This window comes from Dryobates pubescens, chromosome 21, assembly GCF_014839835.1.
Source record: "Dryobates pubescens isolate bDryPub1 chromosome 21, bDryPub1.pri, whole genome shotgun sequence".
Classification (NCBI taxonomy): domain Eukaryota; kingdom Metazoa; phylum Chordata; class Aves; order Piciformes; family Picidae; genus Dryobates; species Dryobates pubescens.
Genome location: NC_071632.1, coordinates 8562999 through 8585094, shown reverse-complemented (window position 1 = coordinate 8585094; position 22096 = coordinate 8562999). Strand labels below are relative to the sequence as shown.

At 40.8% G+C, this 22096-nt stretch overlaps 1 protein-coding gene across 15 annotated transcripts in view; it reads right to left on the bottom strand.

The window, feature by feature from the left end:
* PARD3 (par-3 family cell polarity regulator) overlaps positions 1-22096 on the bottom strand; it is a 426698-nt gene that overhangs the window by 93729 nt on the left and 310873 nt on the right. For 10 of the 15 annotated variants that reach the window (XM_009896928.2, XM_054171475.1, XM_009896929.2 and 7 more), the window contains one exon: positions 6158-6412. In XM_009896928.2, coding sequence (XP_009895230.1) covers positions 6158-6412 — 255 coding nt within the window. Of the gene's footprint in view, positions 1-6153; positions 6413-21650; positions 22042-22096 lie in introns of those variants that run through there. The other 5 variants (XM_054171479.1, XM_054171482.1, XR_008462802.1 and 2 more) reach the window with 4 other exon arrangements.

Below are 22096 nucleotides of genomic sequence, written 5' to 3'. Positions count from 1 at the left end.
TGTCTATTGGGTTCTAAATACACAAGTCTATGAGGGACCAAGCTAATTTTTAGGCAGTCCTGGGGGCAAGGATTACTGGCTTATAGGATGAAGGGTAGAGGAACAAAAAGACCCAATGTGTTAGTGCTAAAGTAAAATTAAACCCCATGAAGAGTCTCACAGAGGCTATAACTAATCCTTCTCTGGGTTATCACAGACAGAGGAGTTAAAATACCACAATGATTCCCAAGTATTATTTTCAGTTTTATATGTTAAAGCACTGCAAATAGTTCATTAACCCACTGCTCTCCAGCGGGCTGTCTTGGAAAGTCTGATTATCCCATAATGGCATATGTGCCATTTTCCAGGCCAGTAAAGGGGGACACTCTCTGGAAGATAAGCATTTAAAACCTATTATTATTAATTTCCCAAACATCACTGATTATTTAGGGAGGAGGTCCCTGCTCCGAAATGCTTTCAGCCTAATCAAGTATTCATGGCCCATTCATCCACATGAGTTCTACCTTCCCCTGGTAGTATGTCATCTGTAGGGCTCTGATGGCAGAGGGTGATAAACAATGAAGAACAAGGGATCCAGGCATAGGAGAATGCTTCCACATCAGCAAAAAGAAGTAAATGGAAGTACAAGGGAAGAGCTTACTCATAATCTTACTCAATCTAGGTTATTAGCCTTCTGCACAGCTCTGCAGGTTTTAAATGTCATTGATTAGATGGTTTACAGTGCAGTGGCCTTTCCCTTCATGACAGCAGTCTTCAAGTCAACCCCTGAGAACCATCAAAAAAAAAATCTCTTCATGTAAGCAACAAGAAATATTCTAGCATTTACAGGATGCATCGCTCCTATCTCCATCTCTGCTGGGCCTTGCAGTAAGCTCAGATTCCTGTGCACAAATGATCCCACAGACTTAAGAGCATTCCTGTGACTAACATTACTAATAAAGAAGTTTAATATAGCTGCACAAGCACCTTGTTTTTTTAACAAATATTTATCCAGGCATGGCAATATAGTATTGCATAGCTTTTGTGACCCATTCAGCTATTGCTAAGAGTTATTTTACACACACTAGAAAGATAGGGTCTGCTTATTTCTCTTTTTTTTTACATATTCCTGTATTATATTAGAGTGTTTCTCTCCATTTCCCAGCATTCATTACTTTCATGCCAATTCAAGCACAAAGATACTACCGAGTGAATAAAAGTTAACATCTTAATAAAATGTTCTCCCCTGCTTTTTGGAAAAGCAGCAAGCAAAGTATGTGACCTGGCCTTAAAAACAGAGTATTGCCTCTTTGAACTGAACAGATGACAGTTAAAGCAAGTGGGGTTACATTCAGTCCCAAATATTCCTTTGACACAACTTGATTCCACTTTTGATAGAAAAGAAACCAGTTCATAGAGGTCTCCCTCCTCAAATAAGCATTTTTTCTGTTTAATGGCAAAATGCATGCAAAAAGCATATGATTATGGTATTTATGTTTCCATTAAAATGTCCTCAGCAAGCTGGAGGAGCCTAGCCTACTATTTTCAAGCTATTTAGATTTACAGCAGCACAGTGCCTATTTTATTTCAATTATATTTCAGGACAATGCACTCTTGGTGGGAAATGATTGCAGACTGACAGCCAGTAAATGTCCATTAGGAGTTGTCTTTCTACCTACTGCTCAGCTATGGATGTCAGGTGATCACTATCAAACCCCATTGTATAGCATCATTGTCATCTACATGAAAAACATTGATCACTCATGCAGCTTCTATTCTGTAGGATGCAAAACATACTAGAGAGATTTTTCAGCTAAGTTAAAAGCCTTATCCACAAGAACACTGTTCTCAAGATACTTCTTTCTTGCATTGTAAAATAAACACAGATTATACATTCCACTTTGGTTTCACTCCATTAATGCCTAACACATGAAGTGAAAAACTCCTCAGCAGCCTGTCTGTAAGCTAGCAATACACAGGATGGAGCTAACATTGCAAGGGGAGCTGATGTGTATGCAGCTATACCAATCACCAATCACTCCCAGCAGATTTGAATTGCTTATTTATTGCTAGAGCTCCATTTCTTCTGAACCATAAACTCTTCCTCTGTTAAGAAAGAGAATATGCTTTAATTCTCTAGCTTCAAGAACAGAAAAGAGCATTTTTTCAGTGCTACTGGAGAGACTTGCCATGACTGGTGTAACTGGAAATTAAAGTGTTTCAGGATTCACTGGAGCTACTCACATGGGTGGATTATGTAAGAAGCCCAAAACAAAGAACCACTCCTATTTCTACTACATATTTAACTAATAATAGCTACTACAGAAAAAAACCAACCAACCAACCACACACACACACAGATCCCCCAAAATCCATCAACTATTCAACTCTGATGCACCATAAATCTGCATAAAAACAATTCTAAAACAGTTTAGAGTTCTGCAAAGATAACTTTGTGTAAAATTTAGTATTTATAGCTGGGTTTTTTTAATCACCATTGTGATAAAGCAAGGCCACTTATACAGGTATGTGAGTCTCCAATGTGTAAGTTAACATTTCTTTCTCCTTTGCTGCATTTCGGCATTATACAATCCACTTTCTGATTTAGAGAAATGGATGGACAAACTACTTAAGAATTAACCACGTTGTTCTTGCTGTTTTGTGCACATCAATGAAGAAGAATGAAGCAACAGGCTTGTCTTTAAAGCTGGTTTCAAGCTAGGTTACAAAACAACTTGGGGAGCCTGTGCCTGACAGCTTGGCAGTAGCACTGCAATTGCTGTCCTCTAACATCCTTAACGTTTCGAAAAAGGACCAAAATAAAATGGTCTGATAGTCTGATGAGCAGTTCACATACTTGTCCTCCACTCTGTTACCATTCATGTGCCTCCACACAGTTAACCTCACATCAGTGGGTTTGTAGTGTTGATGAAAATAAGAAGTTGAAGGAATATTAAAGCAAAACAAACCCTGACAAGGCCTCACACACAGAAGCAATAATTCTCTTGCAAGTTAACGAGAAATTTGTCATAAGTGTTCAGGAATGGTATGCAAACTGTTATGGGACACTTTGTTATAGGCTTCCTTGTAAGAGACTGTTAAATAACCTTTTGGACATACTTAAATGTCAAATTTTGTTTGGCACTAAGCACAAAACTGTAATAGAAATAACATTTCCCATATAAACAATGCTGCTTTTAATATCAACGTGCTGAAGATTTGAGACAGCCTGGCCATTACCAGCTCCTGGCAGTTCAGCACAAGGGTAACACGCTGTGAGTGATTTCCCTCCCCATTCACAAAGGCTGGAAGCCACTGTTTCTATTTAGATAACCTCTGAAATGTCCAGAGGAAAGGAAAGGATGGCAGGCAAAAGGGTAAAACACACCAAAAATAACCCTCACCACAGGTGAACACCAATGTAAGCAACACTTTGAGGATGCAGAACTGCAGCCAGCTATTTCTCCTCAAATTTCTTGCAACATTTTCAGGATAAATGCAGAGAAGAGAACTCCCTGGAGAAGAGCCTCATGAAGAGGCAGTTGGATGCTAGGTGTAGAAAAGGACATTGTGGGAGAAGTCAAGTGAAGGAGGAAGGTCTCACTGCTGGAAAAGGACAGCAAGAAACAAATTGCAATGTGCATGAGATGAGGAACCAGCTATCCAACAGATGGAGAAACAACAGTTAACAAATAACTCAGACCCACAAGGCCACAACTATTTCTTCAAATGATGCTCAGATGAAACTTTCTTAATACAACTGAGATACAGTTTGTAAAACACAGAGCAGCCTTGGAAAGATAACTCAGCAGTGATATTGCACAGAGTCAAGCTCTCAGATGTCCTTGACACACCTCAAGGACAACTGAAGGCTGCTGCCTCAGAGCTGATGCCCTCTGTGCCCAAAGCAGAGGGTGTGCTCTCTCAGTGATGGGCCCATGGTATAAATATGACACCTGGGACAGTTAAATTTGAGCCTGAGAGTGATTCTGTGATTCTATGAACACTCCCCAAAAGGTCTTCTGGAGCTGAGTGGGATTCACCAGCTCCACCGTTCGGCTGTTAACAAATTGAGGACAGAGGAAAGCAAACTGCATACACAAGTCACCTTCATGCCTCAGTCCTCCAAACCAGCATCTCAGAGCACATTCATAACAAGTAATAATCTTTTTCCATCTGAATTACCTATTCCTTCCAGGTGATTCTTGCTGAATTTGTCCCTCCTTTATCACAGGGAGAGGGGTAGCTTTTCTTGCCCCATTTCTAGTCTCCAACTTGCATTTCTTCCTCTGCTCAATCCCATTGTGTGCACTGGGTTTTTCCTTTTGTCACAGCGTGATGCAGCTCAGACAGACAGGGCTCTCCATGTTCCAGGAACAGCCTGAGTGTGCAGAACTACCACACTGCTCTTCAGTCCAACCCATATGATTAACATCAGATTCCCTCAGCACACCGTTCCCTTCAGCTTTACTCACTCTCTCCCGGCTCTTTTATCAGCAATCACACAGTTAGCTAGGTCACACAGGTCTTATATTTCACCGTGCCAGGTTTGCATCAAAGAACTTTTTTTTTTGTTGATATGACATGGATGCCATTCAACTCCAGAATGAAACACTGCCTTTGGTCTAACAAAACAGCCATTGAGAGTCACCATGTGGCAGCCAAATCCAACCAAGCTATCTCCATCTCCAAAGGCACCACAGTACCGAAGTGTCAGGCACCAGGGCATACCAACACCAGCCAGTATAAGACTAAGGAATATAAAATTTCAAGGGCACAGATAAAGCTATCTTACAAAAATACTTTGCTTCCTTCACTGAAATAATGTAGAGTTCCACAACATATAAATGATGTTTCTTTAACAGGAAAAGCAGAGTTTTTACACAGTGCAATACAAGAGAAGAGTGTGCTTGAGAAAAGAAAAAAGCTGCACCCCTGAATTTTAGTAACAACTTATCTGTCACTAAATGCATCTGGGATTTTCTGATTTGTCATGTTAGAGGATATATTTCTACCAATACTGTGTAAAGGAACTTTTCAAAATAGCTCTGGTGGAGGGTTGAACACACCAGTCTCAATCCTCAGTTAAAAAGAGTTTTAGACAAGCAGTTGAACTCTGAATGGCAACCACTTTCCTTAAGACCAAATACAAATTACTCTGTTACCACCTAGAAGAGAATATGCAAGATGACTGCAAGTCCTCAGGTTCTCAAACACTGCGACTAAAGACACTGGTTTGCTCATTTACCTGGAAGTCAAGTCTTCTCCTTCTGGAAAGACTGGGGTAGAAAACAAAACAATGAGTGGTTTTTATACAAGCTAAATTAATAACCTTTGAATGAGGTAATGAGACCTCCTGCACCAGTAGGCATTTAGTGTTCGTTTTTGTAAAGCTGAGAAAATGCAGAACTGCAAGACCATAAATGTTAGCCAAGAAAACAGATGTATTTTCATTGTTAAAGTACAAAAAAGCTGTGAATTTTGCCTTTGGTTATTTCTAGTTTGTGTTAGTTTACATGCCTGTTTTCGCTTCGGGTTTTCAAGTGAACTCAAAACTCTCAACAGAACCTGTATTTTTTGCCCAGTTCAGCACAAAACAAAGCATGACACAGTTCAGATAATGCAACCACAGGAAGAGCATAAATCATAAGCTATAGCCTGAGAAGAGAAAGTAACTCAAGAGTCAAACCTGGACTTTACTCATTTGGTCTATATGTAACCAAAAACCTCAACCTGTTAGACTGAAGTTCAGGACTACAGCAGGACTAGATTCCAGGTATGCTTTCACCCACTTTTTCTTTAACAAAAACTTTCCAGAGATTTTGTGTGCTGTGGCTAGGTTGGCAATGTTGTGGTCAATGGCTGTATCAGTTATAGAGCTCTGATACACAAACCAGATGATGTTGCAAGTTTGAATTTAATTTGAGTGATACCAAACAGTAAGTCTTAAAATTCCAAACCCTCTGAAGAACAAGAAGAAAAGCAGTTGCTCTGCAGAAAGTAACTTTCTCATCCTAGTTTGATTTGCATGAGCTCAACACTTCTCTACACATTGGCTTTTAAAAAGCCATTAATAAAAATGCAGTTCTGACTTTCCATTGATGTGCAGTCATCCCCCATGACAAAAGCATTACAAGGGCAGATTTTGAAAGTGTATTGATTGATGTCTGGTGCCTACCTGTCTACAGGTGAAGACTTTGAATTCCGTGGTTTCTTCACTTGGGCGTAGAGAGCTTCCACGGTCTGCCCCTCCCTCGGGCTCTGCGGCCGGCTGTTGAGCGCTGCCGTGCCGCTGTTTGGAGAGTCATAGGAGGCAATCCCAGAGTACATTGTGTCTGCATCACAGCCAAACATCCGGTTAAAATCCTGGATCTCTGCATAGTCACGTTCCCGAGCTTGCCTCTCTCGAAATTCTCGAGTTTTTGCTTGAATTCTGAAAAATTAAAAGAAGGCTGAAACTAATTTCCCCCCCCCAATTCCTTGAAAGCAGCAGTTAGCAGAGAGGTCAGGTAACCCATCTTAATGAATGAACACGACAGAAATGCTTCCAGTTTCAGTTTGCCATGGACTTTCAGGTTTACCTCGAATATTGAAGCCTAGATCAAAGCAATGCCACAATCAACACTGCTATTTAGGGAAGAAGTCTGATCATCCGCTGTCTTTTGCTCCATTATTAAGGTACATATGACGAGCCAGACCTGGTGGCAAGCAGAGTTCACCTGTTGTTTCATGCTTGCACCTGTCCTGTCTGAGAATGGCCTGACACCAGCCATACTGTCATGTACCCCACTAAAGCAGATCAAAACAGATCTAATGGTTCTAATTACTGCATTCAGAGAAGAATTTTAATCTTTCTTTGCCCAAGTACTACAAAAATCATACTTCTTGTAGAATTAAGGGATTTTGTAAGGATAGGACACACATGTACATATTTATGTATGCATGCATGCAGTAAAGCAAAAGAAGTAGATTCTTGTATGAACCATTAACAACGTACATGGTTTGCTTAAAATTTAAACAAACTGAATCTGGCATCTCTCAAAAGAAGGCAGCTTCTGCTCAGAAAGTACCAACACGTGCCTTATGTCGACTTTACAAATGCAAGGTGATGCTGTGCTGGGGCTTTGCTTCTAGGTGCACTTGTTTAACTGCATGACAGATCAACCAGAGGCCATTTAGGAACATGACAAATGCAAATTTAGCACAGGTCATATTTTCAAAAGCACACAAAGCTATTACTAAATTTGATCTGGGCTTCAAAGTTTCTTTGGCATTTTAGATGTATCACACATACATGCACAGGGAACTGAAACCCCACCCCCAACACCGTCTCCTCCCCAGACCATTGCATTGCTCTGTCATCACTGCAAAATGAAGCACTCTGCTGTCACCTCCCCTCCATTACTAAAATGTGCTTTTTCATCTAATGCATCCATGGCTACAGTGTGACAATATCCATCCCTTCAGACTACAGCTCTGTGTGACTCTGTTATGTGACATTTCCAAAGACAGCTTCTTCACCAACTTTTAAAAAGAGCATCCTACTCAATGCCTCTGCCTCTTTTGAAAGTGAGTCTTGTCTCTTCTGAAAAGCCTTAAACCTAGGTAGCTGACATTTTTGGCAATGTTGAACTTAGCCCCGTTCAAGATCAGTCTTTCAGGAAAAAAATAATAATATTTTTTAAAAAAAGGGATACACAAAAGAGTTTTATTCAGGCTGGAGTTAAAGATACCAGAATTGAGGTGCCTGCAGTTGGTGAGGCCACACCAGGTACATGTGCAGACTCCCTTTACAGTTCAGGGACCTGTAAGTCAGCAGATTCTAGAGTTACACAGCTGCACCGTGTGTACCAGCACAAAAGGAGTCACTCTACAGACACTTTTGAGGCTGTTTAGCTCTTCCTTGTGAACTTGTATGGTCAGCTTTGATTTAGCTGCTCAAACACAAATGGCTATGGCCACCTGATGCCCCAGGTAATCCTGCTGCACCTCCAGCTGCCAGGCAAGTCTCCTGTATGTCCTTGACACAGCTGCCAGGCCCATGCTGATATCTCAGAGACAGTGATAACTCAAAATGACACAAGACCTCTGTGATCAAGTATGTGAACCCAGCTCTCAGCTGCTAGGTGAACATCTAAATTTAAGTGTCTTCATCAGACTGAGTCACAAACAATGTGTTCTTTCTACGCTAACAAAGATTGCCATAACAAAAGAAGAGAATGGGAGGATGGTACCAATAGGAAGACCCATATTCCTCCCAAACCCTACATGTACTGACCAAAGACACCACTGAATGGATGAAGTCCTTTCAATAGCCAGTGCCATCGACATTGATGGTTCAGTAATTCATTTATAACCCTCAAGTTCTGCCTTGGCCTAACTCCTCTTTTTGTGTTTATTACCATACAATTCAGTCATATGTAGTCACAGTGGAAAGAAAAGCAACTGTACCCAAAAAACCCAAACAAAATCAACCAACCAGCCAACCCCCCCCCAAACAAAAAACCACACCAACAAGCAAAAAACCCAAACAACCCCCCCAACAAACACACACACACAAAAGACCCAAACCAACCCCCCCCAAACAGAACACACCCCCACCAAACAAAACCACCAAAAATCACCCCAATAAAACCACCCCGCAAAAGTAGAAGAAATGTGAGAAAGTTCAACTTAAACCAATATAAATGTTTGCTCTTGCAATTTTGCAAGCACAAAACTCTTTTCTTTACTGGTTGCTTTTTCTTTTGTTATGGAAAAATGAAAATGAATACTGTAACACTATTCAGCTGCCAGCATGTTCCTCCACAATTTCAGCAACATCAAACCAGAACTCTTTAACCTACAGTGAAGAAGGGCTCAGGTTTAAATGCAAAAGCCACTTCAAATTTAATGCCTATTTTAAAAATAAAAATACATTTTTTTTTACACTGTCCTATACTACAGAGCTGTAATTCAGAAATGTTCCAGCTGCAATCACTTGGAAGATATCTACACAGAAGGAAAAGCAGGCCCAAAAAAAGCCTGGGGCTTTTGATTCCTCATTCAGCAGGTTTCACTTCCAGCTTGGAGTCCTCCATGAGTTAACCTGTGGAGGAGCCAAACATAACTATGCCTCCAAACTTAAAGAAGCAGGTCCAGAAGGCGGCCGTGAACATGATCAGAGGGCTAGAGAACCTACTCTATGGCCACAGGCTGAGAGAGTTGGGGCTGTTGAGCCTGGAGAAAAGAAAGCTCGAGGGAGACCTTAGAGAAGCCTTCCAGTACCTGAAGGGGCCTACAAGAAAGCCATGAAGGGCCTTTTTATACAAGGTCTTGTAGTGACAGGAGGAGGGGCAAAGGCTTTGAGCTTGAGAAGGGGAGATTCAGACTGGATATTAGGAAGAAGTTCTTTACAGTGAGGGTGGTGAGAGGCTGAACAGGTTGCTCATGGAGATCATAGAATCTCCCTCCCTGGAGGTGCTCAAGACCAAGTTGGATGATGCCTTGAGCAACCCAGGCTAGCAGAAGGTGTCCCTCAACCTGATCTAGTGGAAGGTATCCCTGCCCATGGCAGGGGATTTGGAACTAGATGATAATCAAGGTTCCTTCCAACCTAAACCATTCTATGAATCTATGAAATGACCAGGAAAAAACCCCACAGACATATTCTTCAAAAAAGAATAACAGTGACCAGTGACATCTTTTGCAATTATATCAGCTTCTTAAATTCTGAATACAATTTTTTATATAGGAATCTAAACTTAATGCAATGTTGTTTTTCATGTTGGCCCTCTTCCTTGTGCACATGCATGACACAGCCTGAATCATTTGCTAGCATACACTGCATTAAGTCCATAGACAGGAAATGCCAGTGCAGACTATTGTGGGAAAGATTAAAATGATTATTTAAGAACACTGTGCAGCATAGATGAGAACCTGGAATTTACTCTGTACTTCAGCCCGAATCAGCAACGTCCCCAGTATTGACATCCAGTATCTGAAGAAGCATTTGGCCACAACGCTTCAGCTTCACAATGTGGACGTGCCTGTGGAGCTGTCTTCCCTGAATTGCATTCCTTCGTGCCACGGCACATTAAAAATGCATACGCCTGAAATTTCAGATCAGCCAATTTTGAGGATTTATGGCCTTCCTATGGATTTTGCCAGGGCTTAACAATAATAATAACACTCAGCATTCACATAACTCTTTTCATCTTCAAAGAATTTTGCAAAATCTGCTCATCAATTTTGTAGTGTTTAAATGAAAGTGAACCTTTAAAAACACAAAAGCTATGCCCAAGAAGTTTCTAAATCCTTCTTGCTGAAGTGTTAGCACCGAAAATGTCAACAGTGTACCGTCGTGCTTTTGAGACTCAAATTATAATGTTGAGCAAAGTATAAACTATCCTCGTGCATTTGTGTGCCATTCAATTCAAAAGCTAATGATAACTGCTTCAAATGACAATATTGTTAGCTGCAGAACTTCCTATAATTGTCAGAAGAGCTTTTCACTGCAAGCTAATCCTGTAATGATAGACATACCCATTGTACTAGCAATGCCTACGCATAGGGAATGGTGGTCACAAAAGTAAGGGAAAAGCTCATGTGCTGCTGTCTCCAGCGAACAGCAGCCAACTCATTCCCTTCTCCAAAACTCTGTGAAAAAGAATCAGCTTAAAGATGAAGGCAACTACTATTTAGACACCTACATTTAGGCGTCGACATATGTTTTGGACTCCCAGAAGAGCTGGTCAATGTTGTCAACAGCAGGCAGCTGCCCACAGAGTCTAGAGAGAAGTTCACTTGAGCATCTGTAATATGGTTCTTTTGAGGTGAAGCCAAACCCTTCCCCAAGCTGTGTTGAGAACCCCTTCCTTGACAGCAAAGGGCATTTAGACATGCAGTTTATATGTAGATACTAAATAATTATATTAATCTGAGAACTCAATCCCACCCTGAGCCAAGTGTTTAGTCGTTCTCTCTGAACTAAATTTTAACTTCTTCCAGCAACAGAAAACTCAAATCTGTAGTCCTGGCAGAGATGTTGTGAGTAAAAGCAAATAACCAAAGTTGGCAGAAGAAAAGACATTGACCCTAATTTCATGCAGTGTTAGGAGTGAAATCATAAATATATTCCAAATCCCTTGGAAGCTTCAGTCTCCTTTGTGAGGTTCTTCCACATTACTGATTCGGATTCTTGCAAAAAAAAATCACCCACTTATTTTAACTGATGAACACAGCATGGGAAGGATATTCATGGCTAGTACATGGCATTTACCACTGTGATGGCAGCAGTGTCCTCCCCTAAAAGCAGAAAGAAACTTGGCTGCTGCTTCTGGTGTGCAATGGCTAGGTCAATTCAATTAATCCTCTTGATGCTGCCAGGATTCAGCTATTGCCCAAGTGAAAATCCACCTCGTCTTTTCCACCAAGGCTCACTCATTTACAAAATCCGTATTGAATGCTCACAGTTCCACATATGTGAGATGGCTGACAATGTTTATTAAGGATAGAAACAGCGTTGTGTAAGGACAGAAGCTAAGTGACAAGCCACTCACCGCTGCCAGTTCTCAGTTCTTCTGCCATCAGACTGGCACGTGTTGGGATGATGGATTGAAAACAGAGAAAAATAATGACACATTTACAAAGTCAGTCAGCCTGCCTAAGTTAGTCAGACTGGATGAACACATTCGGCCCAATTTTTGCCAGATACCATTTCTAATAAAGAGGTCAGGGGGTGTGCTGGCCAGCAGCCAAACCTTGTCAAATGCGTCCCCTCCTCCTTTACTAGCACAAAATACCTCGCAGGCACAGTGTGCCAGCAACTAAGCCAGGTCTTGCTGTTCCTCCTCCCCCTCTCTCCTCAACTGCCTTCAGGGATTTAATGGCCCTTTCTGTAATTTTTGGCAATCAAGTCAACACAGGAGTTTGTCTTCTCCTGTATTTTCCTTTGACCTTTGTCTGGATCCAAGCAAAATTTTTCTGACAACTGCTCTTCTAATGAGGGTACCTTGATTATAGGCATTACTGTGATTTCTTTCTGAACCGGCATATGACACTTAGCTTTTCTTATCATGATTAGTGCTAGTCAGTTATCACAGCTACAGCCACCTCTCGGCAAAGCCATCTGCTTCCCTGGGAAAATCATTCTAAAGGGTCACTGTGGGCAATGGAATATCGTGGGCAAAACCAGCAGTTACTTGTAAACAAGACAGCTTCTCTTCCTCATTTGCCCCTCCATTTCATTCAAAACTTTATCATAAAAAAAAAAATCAACAAAAACCCCCCAACAAAAAAACCCCAAAACAACCCACAACTCAGGAAAGACTGCTATGTAAATGCAATTTTTAAATTGAAAGGCTGGAGACTAACCTTTTTTGAGTCATTAAAAGAACAATATTAACAGTTCTGCCTGGTCTTCTGTGTACATGTGGCCATGCATACATGTGTGGCCAGCTGGCTGAAATATGACTGTTCTCTGAGCTCAAGACACATGAAGACAGACATACAAAATGTGGTCAGTTTGCTATGGATAAGCAGAAGCCTACAGGGAGAAAATCAGAAAGGCCAAGGCACAATGTGAAGCAAAAGTAGCAGGGAGCTTTAAAGGTAACAATAAATCACTGCATAATTGCATTAGCAGTAAAAGGAAGAGCAAAGAAAAGGTTGCTCCCCTGCGCAGTAGTGAGGGAACGATATTGACAGATGATGCTGAGGAGACCTAAGGCTTAATGTTTTTTTCCTCATTGCATCTGTCTTCACTGAAATGGTTGATTGCAAGCAGGTGGCCAGTGCAATTGATACTGCCACCAATAACAAAAAGACCTGCAATCTAACAGCAAAAGAAGTTGCTAGAAAGGGATTAGGTTAAGCTAGCTGAACTTCATCTGACACAGGTAACTGTCAGTAACCAGGAGAAGTTGCTGAGCACAGCTGAAACACTGAAAACCTAGAAAAAGCCAAACATCCTTCAGAGGAGGATGAGGAGAATTACAGACTCATCAGTTTAACTTCAAGCCCCTTTCAAATAAACTGGTAAGCATAGAGAAGCTAATGGGGCAAGCAGTAGCCACCATAGATTTATCAAGAACAGATGTGGTCAAGTCTGCCGGATTTCCTTCTACAACACAGTAAACAGAGCAGAAACACTCTGTCCCAGGCTAGGAAAAATAGCTATGGGAGGGATCCAATAGGTTGAAGCAGGCAATTCCTACAGAGCACCCAGGGAGCAGCTCTCAGCAGTTCACAATCATACCAGATTCATAGAACGATTCAGGCTGGAAGGGACCTTAGAGATCACCTAGTTCAAACCCCCCTGCCATGGGCAGGGACACCTCCCACTAGACCAGGTTGCTCAAGGCCTCATCCAACCTGGCCTTGAACACCTCCAGGGATGGATGGGTTGAGACATTTTCTATATGGATCTCTCTTAATCAAGATTTTCATTATTAATTAGGATGGTATTGAATCCACAGAAAACCCAAATGAAGGAACTTTGGAGGAAAGGATTAACATTTCAAATATTCTTGAAATATAGAGTAGACTTCACAATTAGAATTAACTTCAGTAACAGCAACTGGAAGGCAACTTGCATAGTGGGAATAATTAACTATACCACTATACAAGTAAGGGAAAATTCTGTCAGTTGCTTTTTCAGGAGTGGATCTGGAAGTTCTACTGGCTAACAGATAGTCACAAGACAGCAACGTGAAGCTGCTGGGGAAAAGAAAAAGACAGAATGGGGACATAACAGGAAAAGAATAATGTTTCCCATCTCTAATGCAAGTACTATGTATTTAAATTGCAGCAAGAATAATTGAGAACAGATACTGCGGGTAGGGGATTTTTGCAGTCAAAAGGTAAGACTGCAAAAAGACTGCCCTGGGAATTTGAAGAGTCTATGTCACTGTAAACTGAAAAAAATGCAGGATGAAACAAATATCTCACAGGAACGGTGTACCCAGGAAATCCTACCTTGGAAGAGTGACATGATCTCTCCTTTAGATCTACAGTTCTGTACCTACACAGAAATTTCACATACATCTATTTCCAATGTATTGGTTCTACAACAACAGAGTAATATAACAGGGGTGACACAGGAAAAAAAGAGAAGCTGCCCACCACCTTGACATTAAAGAAATAAATCTATACAATCAGACAGTCTTAATTTTCTTTCTCCTTCAACAATCACAGCTTATCTGCCAATTAGAATATGTGAGAGTACTTACTGTCTCTCTGAAGTCCCCCCCTCCTCAAATCCCACATGCAGAAGAGATGCATGAGAATTTCAAAACCCTTTAATGAGCTACCACCCAGGAGGGCTGTAGTTTAAAATAAAAATTAGGGGAAAAAAAAAAAGGAAGAGCGATAAAGGTGGTAAGGTGATTATTGTAAGTGCCCTGATACCTTCAGAAGAGAACAACATCCTCGTTTTTATAAGGACTTATATTAAAGAAGGCTATTAAAGAAGGCAGCAAAAGACAAATTAGGATGTAAAGAAACCAAAAAATACGGAACAGAAAGTAAATATTATGCATATAAGCAGGTGAAGTGCAAACCAATTTGAAATCAAGTGACACTGATGAAACTAAAGGAGACATTAGAATAATGTTTTGTAATCTGGTGGAATCTCTCAAGTATTTTATCCCTATTTTCCTCACCCCTTGACATTCTTGATTCATCCTTTGTCTTTCCAAGGTGAAGATGCATCCCTCCCCCCACCCCCCCCTCCCCAGCACAGTATCTCTAACCTGCTTTCTTGAATCTTGGGAATATATAAATGAAAATTGTTATGTAATTAAAAGAAAAATAAAAATCTGTAAATTACCACCTTATTTACATTTCAGTGGAGCTTTTAGACTACTTTGTAGTTAACAGTCTGCAGCATTTTGGGGAGAAGGGTACGTCTGCTGTGTTTTTTTCAAAGGCTGTGTTTCAACCAATGGTGAATGTATCACGTACATAGGTGGCATAGGTCCTCCTGTCTCCAAAACAAACACCACCAACACTAAAATTTTCTTATTTTCTTGTTTGATCCAGGGGTCAGTGACCCCAGCAGTGGAGGATCACCCAGATGGACAACTGGGATAGTCATCCTGCTGCGAACTATGTTGCATCAAAGGACATCATTCCTGTCTATAAGCAAAATGGAATTCAGTTTTTCTTTTGCATTACAAAACTGACCAGAGCAGTTGATCTATACACCTAAGGCAGCAGATCTCAGATCATTAGATTAATTTAAGCTCCTATTTATCTCTTTTGCTGAACTGCAGTAGAAAGGAGGAAGGATCATGAGATTCAGTTGTTATTGAAAGGCAGCTTGGGAGAGCTCCTGCTTCCATCCCTCCTTACTTTACCAGTACTGCTTTCCTCTCTCACAGGCTTCCTTGGACTACTTCTTCCCCTAATTTTTATTTTATTTTTTTCCAAACAGAGAACAATACCAGAAAGCAGCACTGGTGGGTAACATCTGAATTCTGCAGATATGTAAGGAGCAGCTGTTCCTGCATGTGCAAGAAACAAATGACAAAAGCATACCATATATCAAATGGTACTATTTATCATACCATATATCAAACCAGTCATCCCCAGATGCTGCAGGCAGTAACTGGAGGCCTGGCTGCAATACTCTCATCATTTGGTTGAGCTGAGCCTACTCAGCATCTACACTCCTCTAGGTGAAGTCTAGTAACAAAAGTGTATGGAAAATTCTGTTGCCAGCTCTATTTCACATCCATTATTCTGTGTTTCTAGAGTGCTATGAATAAAATAGCCTAATCTTGAAGCTGGAAAATGAAGTCTTAAGCAACTGGGGGGAAAACAAAACAAAACAAAACAAAAAACCCACCACACAACACCACACCCAAAACCAACAATGAAAAACCTCACAGCAAAGCAAGGGTTAATGAAAACCTCATATACTGAAGCTGAAAGGAAAAGCAAAAAACCCCACCAATAAAGAACAGAACTTCTAAGTCAGTGTCTTTGCTCAGGACCCACAAATGAGCACCCGCAATGCCTCCAGGATTCACTTCTAAAACCTTGCTGGGTCCCAGTGCTGAGAGCAGCATGGCCAGGAACAGAGACAGGTTTTTCATAAACCACATATAAAGATTTCTTCTAGTAACTGATTACAAAATAAAAGTTTCAGCTGTGGTGTGAAGGGAGAACCTATCTGCCTGTCACAACGGTATCATTAGATGTCTTTCTGATTAGTCAAACACTCGCTGCTGTGCCTAAGAATCAGAAAAAAAGAGTGAGTTTAGCCCTTTATCTTACTGTTGGGACTCCTATAGCACAGGCTGGAAAATCTGATGGGTTTTCAGTTCTGTTCAACTCAGCAACAGTAAGCTCAGAAACTTTCTAAATTCTCAAATAAGTTTTCGCTCCAGCAACTCTACCATAAAGGGGCATCGAGGACACACTACTGCTTCATCCTCAAGTTCTTGGCATTCTAAAGGGAAACACAACATATTAGTGCTCTTACTTGGAATCAGAATTTCTAAGAGAGCACTGAAACCATATAATCTGCAAGATCTGCAAGCTCATATCATTAAGACAATGTAAATGATATTTCAAAATACATTGCAAGAGACCTGGCCAGACCTTGCCCAGTACAGTGTCTTGAATCACTGCAGAGGGGTAATAGAGAAACTATGTCGTTAGCCTGAAGTCTTTAAACCTCTACACATACAGTATGGATCTAGAGAATATGAGAAGCTTTGTTTAAAAAACTACCTCAGCAACTATTATTCCACAAAGGCTTCAATTTACATATCTCCCAAAGTCAGTATTTTTTATGAAGTGGAACTGGTCCGAAATGTTTTTGCAAAGCTCAATAATTTCATGCTTCATTTCTGTCTTCTCATACAAAAATTACTGCCATTGATTTGTTTTCACGTCCCGCATGCTCATTCATTATGTAAAAAACCACTGCCAAAAGCACCGCTACAAATCTCAGTGAAACTCGAATAACCCATCTCAAAATAAGCGAGAATGAGAAACACATTGCTCTGATTTTCTGATCCACAGAGGAATATTTTTTTCTCTCTCTTTGTGAGGTGGGAAGGGGGTTAAAGTTTTATCAGAAAAGATTTTACATAAGTCACTTGAGAAAATATTTATATTCTGAATGTTTGCAGCAATAACAGATTTAGAGGTAATAGTTCTTGTGAAAGCTGTTAAGTGGCATCAAAATACTACAGTATTGAAACTAAAGCTGAACATTTGCATTATTTTAAGGACAGATAATGCTTAGGATTCGTAAGAAACAAAAATCCTCTCCTCTTGACAGCATGTTGTCTTTTTTTTTCCCTAAAAGTAAGATGACACTGCTTGATGAAAATATTTTGCTTGAGGGGAAAAAAAAAAGTTGGGGTTTTCCAGTAAAAATATTACGGTCTCTCTGGGAAATCTGGACAGACACCAAGAGTGTCCTGCTGTTCAGACCCCTACTCCATCTGATACTTTAACAGTTCCAGATGGCCTTTACTACAGGATGACCTCCCCTCCATTCTTTTATTATGACCTTTGGGTCACAAATTATCTATAGGATGCTGCTGTCATTCTGTAAGACGCTGTCGTACTCTTTCATCTAAAGGATAAGGATGCTTAACATTAAAACTCATCTTCGTTAGGCTGACCTTCCAATGATGATCAAAGCAGACAGTTATTCCAATCAATGTCATTGCTGGAGAAAATATGTTTCATTTTTTGCAACACTGACATTAAGAAACCAAGGCATGGCTTTAAATCAGATCACTTTTGCAATTTGACTTGGCTGGAGAGCATAGCGTTTAAAATATCACTGATATTGCTGTAACAGTTCTGAAGAGTTACTTGATTAGAAGGATGTGGTGGGTTTATGTGTTTTTTGCAAGTTATTGATGTGGTTTTCATGGAAACTTGGTTGATAGCAGGTAATAAAACTTTATGTAGGTTTTATTAATTATTTGTCTTTCACTGTCATCATAAAAGGAACACACTGAACTTGCATAGGAAAATATAATAAATAGCCCCAATGTACTAAATAAAATGATAAGGTTAATTTCTGTCCTGCTGTCAGTAAATTCATGTTAGCAGTCTCTCGTCAGCTTGACATCAATTAATGATTTTAATTCCAGACTCTTGTCACAGTACTCACCACCCTTTCGTCTAATTAAAATGGATGATGCATGATGAAGGGAAAACACAAGACTCCTGTTCTTGTAACATTTCTATTCATTAATATACTTTTACAACAAAGGGCTTGTGGCTTTAACAGTACTAGAGAAAGATGAAGAGAAGTTTGTTATACGCTGAAGATAGAGACCCTTATACCCTTAGGAAATATTTTACAGACTGAATCCTTCAGGGGGAGGGAAATAAATAAATGAGTGAGTGTTATTTTACAAATAACGAACAGAATGTTTCACACTAAATTTAGGAAGAATCAGTACATGAACAACACCCACTGAAATCCTAGACTTGTTTACGTTCAGACAAAGAAAAAAAAAAGCTGTCAGCCTATTGATTGATCTCCAAAAGTAATAGCAAAGTGCCAATACAAATGCCTGCTCTAGCTCCCCGAGCAGACCAACACCCTCGGGCACCTCTCCCACTCCTCCTGCCATGCACAGGCACCAGCATCGTCTCCTGCCTCAGCCACTACCAGCATCTCCCTCCGCTGACAGCAAGGCGCTGCGCTTTCCCCGGCTGGGCTTTGCCGCCGAAGCCCCAGCGCAGGGCCTGCCGCGGGCAGCCGCCACAGCTGTGCCCGGAGCTCCCTCTCCCGGCACCGCCGCCCCCGGGCACGGCCGCTGCAGCCCGCGCTGGTGGCACTTGCAGAGACATGGGGAAAAGTAACAGCGGGATGATGCACAGCTAATTCCTGTGTAACGTGAAGGTGTTCCAGAACAGAACGGGGGAGAGAGGCAGCCGGGCTCTTTCCCAGAGGATAACTAGGCACAGAAGGGAGGAAGCACGGTGCTACTTCGTCGAGTTAATTGTCCTCCCACACGCAGAGCAGAGACTGGAACAGTACAGCTGCTTTTTCAGAGCCGAGGAAGCCTTTGGCTCCAAGAGCCCCCAATTCTCTGTTCCACCATCCTCCCAGTGCTTCCACCATTACATCTCCTCTCTTCCAAAAGTTTTCTCCTTATCTCAAGACTGAGCCTCCCAATGCAGGTGTTTAAGCACCCGATTTTGTATCCATTTCAGCAGAAGTTGAGGAATAACACAACACTAAGATGAAAACACTTTTATGGTAACCCAGAGATTTGTAGAACATTAGTAAAGCTCTTAAGTCAGTGCATTAAACAGTGAAAACATCCTATAGACTCTTCTTTTCAAGAGAAGGAAGTGCCTCTAGAGGCAGATTAAAGCAGAAGCACTATTCCACAGTAGCTGGGCTCACATGGTCTGGAATCACAAGATTACATTAGAATTGCAACTTTCACCTTGTAAGTGTTACCTAGCAGCGAACCACACTGGATACAGCTGCATTTCTTGGGGCCTCATAAAGCACTACGTTTATTTCATTCCTCTGTTACCTACTTCCTGGGTACAAAGAGTAAAGTTTGGGTTGGGGAGCACTTAGTTGCACAGAGGAAGTCAGTCCAAGGCTGGAGACAGGGTCAGCATGCATGGACTTGCCAAGCAGGTGTCAAGAACTGCTCGTGCTTGAGCTGAAGAAGGGCAGAACACAAGCAAAGGTTTTTGATTTGCCAAAGATTTATTTTGTAATGAACACAGAGCTGCAGTGAAAAAAAACCCAAACCAAACCGCCTCACAAAAAAATCCAAGGAACAATCCAAGAGTGAAAGAGAGATGATGGTATCAGAACCTTCTACTAGATGGATGTCTATCTCCAACAAGAGCCAGAAGACAAAAGCAGCAGGTTTTCTGAACAGTTGTCTTCACAATTCTTAATAAAGAGACTACTACAGGGTCTTAACCAAGTCAGAAAACATTTCAGGGCAATCAGTTTGCAGGATACCTGTGGACACATTTGCTGCATATTGAGAAAATTCTATTCTAGGAGGCCCTCAAAGACCAGATATAGAGAGTCTCTAAAGTGAAAAACGTCTGTGGGATTCCCAAAACTTAGACCCAGTAGTACAGCAGAAGGTGACCATCCACAGGAAAACTAACAGGGATGCAACACTAATTCTGCTTGGTCACTGACAAAAAGTTTCAAAATCTGTCAGTCTGTCCTACATAGCAACACCTGTGTCAGACTGTAAGCAGTTTGAAGCACCCCTGAAAGCTAAAGCTATTCCATGCATCTCCAAGCTGTAAAATCTAAAACGTTACTCTCAGGAAGATGAGACAACCATGGGTGCAGCAAATGACTCAGAATTGATAGGCGGCTTTCTGTAACAAAGAAAGACCCAGGCTGTTTTCTCAGGACAAGTGAATGCAGCACCTCAGCAGCACCCAGTTTTAGTAGTCCAGTGATGGATGAGACGACAGCATGGCAAAGAGGGGCTCCAAGTTCGCATCTATACAAACCAGCTGTGATCTGGCAGAGGAACAGAGCTAAGTGAATTCAGGTCTTATTTGATTTCCTCAAGACTCTGCAGCATGGTCTCTTTCTTAGGAGACACAAGGCCAAGTTCAGAAAACTTACTGCTCAGCTTTGCCTGAATGTTTTGACTGGTGCCACTGCTGGGGAGAAGCACCTTGCTAACAGCACACCAGAGCCCATCTGGACTTTTCACTCAGATCTTGGCAGACAATCAAGGATAATGCCAACAGTCTTCTGGACTAAACCAGTGTCACAGTGACAACATCCTAAAGCCTTGGATGAACTATTAATCCAGCATTTAGAGAATTCACAAATAGCAAGTATTTTACCAGCAATTTTGGTAAGATTGGTGGGTGGTCTCCTCAGGTGACACTCCTAATTGTTCCAGTACTCAATTCATTTAAAGTCGCCTGTATTTTCAACTAGGTCATTTCATTTTCTGTTCCCAATTAAGCCTGTCAGTAAACACATCCCATTGGCAGCTTAAGACATATGTTCCTTAATAAGAAATTATTAATACTAATACATAGATAAAAGGCAATTTTATTCATTTTAATCATGGTAAATTGAAGAACATTAATTTGCTTATTTGTCTTATAATCAATATGAGCACTACTTTTAGGATTTTAAAGAAAATACTACTGTAAGCACAATACTATTGAAATGATAAAGTCAAGACATAATAATTCCATAAAATTACGGGCATGATTGATTTTTTAATGGACCATGCACTTGTACTCTGACCCCCTAAGGATTTTTGCTCCTAGCCTCTCATACATAGTAAATTCATTAAATCCAACCTATTTCCCCAAAGTATTGCATCACTACAGAGGTAGATAGTATCAAATACCAAGTAAAACAGAGCAAGTGAATTGTACTGCTAGAAACATTGAGGAAGGAAAAAAACCAAGAGAAACCGAAGTTAAAATAGCAGCCATTACAGACCAACACTGACAGCAATATTTTACTCTGTCTCCTAGTAAGCATTTTGAGAGCTTGTTCAGTTAATTTGCAAGAGTATTCTTCATTATTAGCTTGCATCTAACATCATTATTTTACAGAATCAAAAGGAAACTCTCTGCAACCCGACTGCAAAAATATTGATAGTCTCTACGGACCAAATCGACATCTGAGTTTTTCAGAAACATAAGGAAGCACCTCACACATTTGGTTGCTATTTTATTGTCTTTTATTAGTTGTACATGCCACTACCCCAAAGAATGTGCATTCTCTTATAGACATAACACAAAGGAAAGCAAATACACAGTTAGGGAAAGAGAGTAACGGGAGGAGGAGAACCCGTGTTACGGTAACATCAAGCTGTTATGAAGTTCTGGCACATGCATTTTCTGCAGTTTCAGTGAACACATAAAATTGCTTTTATGACACACGAGGAGTGAGATTCCAGGAAAGATTCACATTGGTTAGCATAACTTGATGGACAGGGATTAGGAATTTGCTCCATGCATAGGGGGCTACACAAAGAATTTCATAATTCTACCTTGGTACCCAGCGTGACTATTGCAACCTCTCTTACATCACCATATGGACAGTCTATACTCTCACCATTCTTACTGAGAGAGACAGAAAGACACAGAGAGACAAAGAGAGAGAATGAAGAGAGAGAAA